This window comes from Notechis scutatus, chromosome 1 (genome assembly GCF_049901735.1).
Source record: "Notechis scutatus isolate UNSWTSFEM ecotype Mainland chromosome 1, rNotScu1.2, whole genome shotgun sequence".
In the NCBI taxonomy this organism is placed as follows: Eukaryota; Metazoa; Chordata; class Lepidosauria; order Squamata; family Elapidae; genus Notechis; species Notechis scutatus.
In genome coordinates, this window is record NC_142009.1 from 18170622 (window position 1) to 18177509 (window position 6888).

The window sequence follows — 6888 nt, forward strand, 5'->3', positions numbered from 1 at the left end:
TATTCCAGCAAATGCAGCTAAGAAGAGGCTGCTTTAAAGCAGATGCTTTTTCTTCTTTGAATAAATCCACTCCATGGGAAGCGGAGAACATATAAGTTCTGTTTACCTCGGTTGCGCCCAGCAGTATTGCCAATACACAGGAATTCCTACCCCTCCATTTTCAAAGTCGCCCTTATCTCCCTCGCAACAGCTTTTACTTCTCACCCTTGGAGCGTTCAGATAAGTCCTTTAGATTCCCTCTGTCAATACAACAACCGCAGACCCATGTGCCTGTGCACACACACACACACACACACACACACACACACTTCAAGGGACAAACACAGAGAAGTACATCCAACAGTAGAGAATCACTCCGCTGGGTGTATGATACAAATCATAGCGGTAGGAGACAAATCCCAATTATTGGAAAATTGAAGGGGCGGGACAATTTAATGACAACGTGGAAAACAATGGTGCAAATCTCCTTTTGCAGGCTGAGGAGGAGGGGGGGGGCAGCAAGGCGCTCTTTGCCCAAGCAATGCAATTCATCCATGGTAAATCACCAAAGAAACAGAGCAAGGCTATCTAGAATGGGCATCTTTCAGATCTAAAAAAAAACATCCCTTTTAAGAGAACACTTTCTCCATACAAATATATCTACGCGCGCGCGCGCACACACACACACTCATTCATTCATTTCCTCTTTGTGGCACCGCAAAAAGGAAACATTTGCCAGCGAAACCCTGAAAGCTCCTACCCAGATCGCCCTGGAACCAGTTCTTTTATTTCTCCAGTTTTAAGAGAAGCGGGACCAGTGGTACCAATCCCCGTCACCTTCTGCCCAAGGAAAACCCCCACACCCACCCCGATCGTTTGTACTCTGGCTCCCCTCCCCTCCGCGCCTAAGTGCCGGGCAGGATCTCCCTTTGTATCCCGGCGCAAGGCAAGAGTTGCCCCTTCGCCACAACAGCAGGGGCTGAACTTCCCTGCGGCAGTCAGATGAGCGAGCGCGCAGATGGAAGCCGGGCAAAGGGCTCGCTCGGGAGATGGAGGAAAGGGAGCGAGGAGGGCGGAAAAGACAAACGGCCGAGAAAAAGAGGGACGAGAGAGAGAAGACGAGTCAGGGTAGAGGGAAAGGGAGAAGGGAAAAGGAAAGAAAAGGAGGGGGAAAAAACGGAAGAGGAAAAACCGAGCCGGGGTCGGCAGCGGGAAGCGAGGCGGGGGAAGGACGGAGGGGAGGAAAGGAAGAGGAAACGCTCGAACTGAGGAAGGAAAAAGCGGCGATCGATGAAAAGAGCCGCTCGCCGACAGGGCATTTGCAAGGCGGACCCGGGGAAGGAAGCGGTGGGGAAAGGGGAGAAAGGAGAGGAGCGGGGAGGAAGGAGGACGAGCCGGGATGCGGAGGAGACGCGCGGTTTCAGCAGCCCGGCAGGGGCAGGGGAGAGAGGGAAGCCGAGGCTCGGGAGACGAGGGCAGCTGGACCCGGGGAGAAGCGGCCGGCAAAGAGCGCCCGGGCGAGGGAGAGAAAGAGCGAGGGACGGAGGCGCCCACCGGGAGCCCCGGCTCTGCCTCCTCCCGAGCCGCCGGACGCGGGCAGACGGGGGTCTCACCTGCCACGGTGTACCTGTCCAGGTAATTGAGCACGTTGCCCACGCTGAGGATGGCGGCGGCGGCCACGCGGGCTCTGCCGAGGCTGGGAGCCGCGGCGGGCGCCGCCTGGCAGCCTCGTTCGGCGTTGGCGGCGACCTTGCCTCCGCCGGCCGCGGGGGGGAGAGCGCCGGAGAGGGTCTGCACCTCGCCGCCCCGTCCGCAACAACCCCCATCTCCGCCGCCTCCGCCGTCGTCTTCCTCCTCCTCGTCGTCGCCGGCCAACGCCGCCGCCGAGACCCGAAGCCGTCCGCCGCAGCCGGGGGCCCGCTGCCCGACGAGCCGTCGCTCTCCAGGCACATCATGAGCCGCGGCGGCGCTGAAGGAGAAGCACCTGCTGCCCGGCCGGCCGATCAGCGCCGCATCTTGGCTGCCTCGGCCGCCCGACTCGCCCGCCCCGCGCGCCGCCTGGTTGGCTGCGGCGCCCGCCCCGCCCCTCGCGCTCCCAAGGCGGCCCGCGGAGAGAGCCCGGCGGTGGCGCGCCGCCTTCGGGCCGGGCTCCGGACGCGCCGCCTGGAAGGGACGGGCGGGCGCCCCCCTTGCGCCAGATGGAGCCCCGGGCCCGGGTGGGGACGGCGACGAAAGGGTCGCCTTGGAGGCTTGCTCGGAGGGTCCCTTCCAGTTGGGTTGATTGGTTGGTAGGTTTGATCCGCCTTCCGTTGAGTTGCCTGGAAAAAGTCATCACCACCATTTAAAAATAAAAAAAAAATCCGAATTATTTGAGTAAATACGCGGGGGAGTAGTAGCATAGTGCAATAAGATTGGGACTGGGTTAGGGACTTCTGTCCTCACTGTGAGTTGTGTTTGGCGTTGTGTGCACGAAGGGAGGCTCAGCCAATCTCATTGTACACATGTTGTACTCTGACAATAAAGGGAATAATCAGGGAGGGAGTTTTAGTTGGCAATACTCCCGCTTTTGAAATCCGGAGGGATCTCCTACCCAAGCTGGGTTCACACGAGGCGCTAGCCACGGCCACCCTAACCATTGAAACGTCTACACATCCAAAGCTTAGGGAACTTGAGCTTCTTCAGAAAAAAACGTGGTTTGTTTCCAATTACCGTCTGGTGTTTAGTTATAAGTATCTTTTTAGTATTTCTTATATTGTCAGTTGTTGATGCTGCTGATATTGCTATGAGTATTAATCTGCTACACTGAAGCAGTACCTCTAATAAATAGGTCACCCCCGCATTGGCCAATCTACCTTAGGTAATCATCTATGAAAAAACAAAACATATGAAGGTAACAGCTTAATTGCAACAGGCATCTTAAGTGTTCTTAAAGGAAAGCTGGGCTTCCTTTGTGTTTCCAAAAAGTTTTCAGCAAGCTAGAACCACATCCCATTATAACTTCATTGTAACAGAAATGACAGATTGATTTCAGTGGGATTGGGTGGGATTTCCATAAGAGAAACATATTTGTGACCATGTGAGGGAATGCGATTTTGGCATCTACAGAGGCTCCAGCATTTCTCCAGCCCTCCATGTGCAGAAGCCAAGTGCTTTGGCATCTGTGCGTGGGACAGAGTTCAGAATCAAGTTCTGTGTGGAGAATCGGAAGCTATTTTATCCTGCAGTATACTCATTATGCTTTCGGTGATACCTTCGATACAGATTTGATTTTTGATTATACATTGCAATCCTCTAAGGATTAAATCCTCTTTAATCAACACTTAATAAAGGAACAAGAGTTGTCTGGGATTGGACAACATGCAAAGCTATAAACTAATTCACACACGCCAATGGCTACATTCAAATAACCTTCTTATATATATAAAAGCGAAACACCTCTCACGCATCATCACAAAACCTCCAGAACCGTAAAGCCTACAAACTTGAAATTTGGCACGTATATTCATCTTGACTTCTAGGTGCTCACTAAGAAAGGATTTTTTGAAATGACCATCAGAGCATTAGTATTTCGTATATTATTATTAGCACTCTCTGATGCTAAGGAGTTCTACTCCCCCTCCCCACCTGAAAAGAAATCTGTTCCAAATGCAAAACACAAGCAGGGGAGAGGAGTTTCAGTTTCATAGCACCAAGCTTTAGTACAGAACAGTTGAGCTAAGCCACGCCCAAGCTCCTTGCTGTCTCCATGCTCACATAGCAAATACTGTTTCAGTTTCCAAACAGCCCTCAACTCTCACACACTGACAGGACACTAGATCGATGAATACCGATGGATGCTGGTATGTAGAGGCATGATTTTTTTCCCCTTTATTTCCCTCCCCAAAAACTTGCCCAATCACATAGTTTCGTAGCGAAGCACGGGTACCCTGCTAGTATGCTAATAAGACAACAACAAATTATGGTATGTCTTGGTGTTTGCAAGGTAGTTGGATATTGGTTTTCTAGCTACATGGAAGGGCATTCACATGTTACAATAAATCATAGGTTGCATTGGCAAGACATTATTAAGCTTCTGTAGCATGTCAACAAAGCCAGGCTGCCCTCCATCAACTTGTTGCCTTCTTCATAAATGGTCCTTTATCCAAGTTTTAAATTTTAACTGAGATTACTTATAGATTTCTCTTGAATAGACTCCATTACAAGTTTGCAGGAACTATAATTTGAAATTAAGGCTTTCATGCATTATCTAGTATAGAGGCATATTGTGTCCAGGAAACACAATGACAGGGTAGTTGGTTTGGTTTTGACTTGGGATATTACACAAACTGAATCCCTGTGTCTTATAAATCATGGTTTATGGTTTATGCTTTAGCACAGTTGCACAATTTTCATCAGCTGAAGGGAGAGAAGAGTTTGTTTAACACATTGAGGGCTGTACTCCAAAAAAGGGGAGGAGAAGAGAGGTGTTAAGGAGTTGTAAATGATGAAGTGGTACAGTGGTGGGATTATTATTTTTTTTACTACCGGTTCTGTGGGCGTGGCTTGGTGGGCGTGGCAGGGGAAGGATACTGTAAAATCTCCAGTCAGAGGGGGTATTTGCCGGTTCTCCGAACTACTCAAAATTTCCGCTACCGGTTCTTCGGAACTGGTCAGAACCTGCTGAATACCACTTCTGAGTGGTACCCTAAGGTCTGCAGGGTTGAAGCTGCTGGTTTGCCCCTTCAGATTCACCCAAATTTAGAACTATAACAGCAATAGCACTTAAGACTGATATACCACTTCACAGTGCTGTTACAGCCCTCTCTAAGCGGTTTGCAGAATCAGCCTATTGTTCCCAACAAAGTGGGTCCTCATTTTATCGACCTTGGAAGGATGGAAGGCTGAGTCAACTTTGAGCCTAATGCGTTTCGAACTGCAAATTGCAGGCAGCCAGCAGTCAGCGGAAGTTGCCTGCAGTAGTGCACTCTAACCAATGCGCCACCTCGGCTCTTATAGTCCTTGTTTTACAACAGTTCATTTACTGACTGTTTGAAGTTGCAATGGCACTGAAAAAAGTGACATGACTGTTTTTCACACACATAACCCTTGCAGCATCCCCTGGTCACATGATCGAAATTAAGCCGCTTGGCAATTGACTCATATTTATGACACTTGCTGTGTCCCAGGGTCATGTGATTACCTTTTGCAGCCTTCTAACCAGCAAAGTCAATGGGGAAGCCAGATTCACTTAACAAGTGTGCTACCCACTTAACAACTGCAGTGATTCACTTAATAACTGTGGCAAGAAAGGTTGTGAAATGGAGCAAAACTCATGTCTCACTTAGCAACAGAAATGTTGGCCTCAATTGTAGTCATAAATCAAGGACTGCCTAACTTTCAGCCCTTTGAAGTAAACCAGACTAAAGTTATGAATGCTAATACTACTTTGATTATAAAGTTACAGTAACAGAATCTTGCCAGTCTGGTATCTGCCTCCTTTCTCCTTCCATTTGTCTTCGAGAGAACTAGGGCAGGATCATATATGAAAGCATATATATGCTTTCTCAAATTACATTTTGGCCCTGGACTCTGATTTCTTTGACTGTTGCCTCTGTCTCAGTTCTGCTTCCTGTGCCTCAAGGTTACGCTTACAGCCCATTACATCACAGATGTGAGTGCGTAAAAAGTCAGATGACCAGTAGATGGCAGAAACAAGATACAGAAAACTCAAGCAAGCTCTTTGCTGCCATCCTGTGGCCATCTGTTTATGATTCCAAGTCTGGCAGTTTCAACCAAACTACCAAAATGTAAAGAGGGTTTCCATCTTAAGATGCTGTTGGCTGCACTTTTTACATTCTTTGTGAGTAGCATATATTGTGAGAACTTGGTGAAGAATCATTTATTCAACAACCATTATTAAACAAACCAGGATTTGTAGAATATGTGGAATATCTGCTGTCATCCAACCCATTTGAAGATGCAAATGATCAGACTTGAGATTCATTTTATGCACATGCATGTATACATTTAAAAAAACAAACCTTAAAAGTCTGAAAATAGAAAGTAATAAACAGCCCAGTGCAACAACAATTGCAACCATTGTCTGTTTAACCACTGTTTATTGAATAAATGATAGACACAACATAGCACCTGCTATAAATTGGGATTTATAAGCCACAACAGCTGCATACACACTAAACCAAAAAAACAAACAAACCACATCACAGCAAACTATGTTGTGTAATTATGTTTGCCAGCTACAAAATGCTGGTTGTCTGTTGTAGCGAAGGGAACCAAGAAAAAGTGGAGTGGAATACACCAGAAGAAGAGGACACAGGATGCTGACAACATAGGATGGATGCACATTACAGGGCAACACATTACTTTTAGGAGATGGACAGCTATATCCAATTTGTTTTATAAATAAATGGAATAAATTACAGGTCCCCCTACTTAGAATAAACAAATGGACGAGTAGATCTTTTAATCAGAAAGAGGTCAAAAGGTCAAGCAATGCAGAAGATAAGCTCTAGGTGGTTCAGACATTCCCAGGCTGAGCAGACACAAATTAAAAGTCTCCAGTCATAGCTGTGATATGACTAGCATCCCTGGGGTTAGTGGGCTACAGATCCAGATCAAACGATTATAAAGCAACCACTAGAGAGACCACAAAGGATTGGGAGACAAATATTTCCAGAAACCTGTAGTGTGTAGCAGTTGAAACATCTTCTCTTGGAGATATTGAATCTTCTTTCCTCTTGGGCTGCTATCATTTTTAATATCTGGTGTGAATCTAAGCCTGGGTAGTTGGCAAAAAAAATATGTCCCCAAATGCAATACACTTCCATATTATGTCAAGAAAATGGCAAGAATGAGTTCATATAAATCAACAGGAGTCAAGCATGACTTGGGTATTGTACCATATTTCTC

The 6888-nt window shown here is 47.4% G+C and overlaps 1 protein-coding gene across 1 annotated transcript in view; it reads right to left on the reverse strand.

The window, feature by feature from the left end:
* SPNS2 (SPNS lysolipid transporter 2, sphingosine-1-phosphate) overlaps positions 1-1993 on the reverse strand; it is a 128569-nt gene extending 126576 nt beyond the window's left edge. Inside the window, 2 exon segments of the mRNA XM_087945101.1 lie at positions 1593-1889; positions 1892-1993. Of these exon segments, the coding sequence (XP_087801227.1) occupies positions 1593-1889; positions 1892-1934 (340 nt within the window). The 5' untranslated portion in view covers positions 1935-1993.
* Between the last annotated feature and the right edge of the window lie 4895 nt (positions 1994-6888).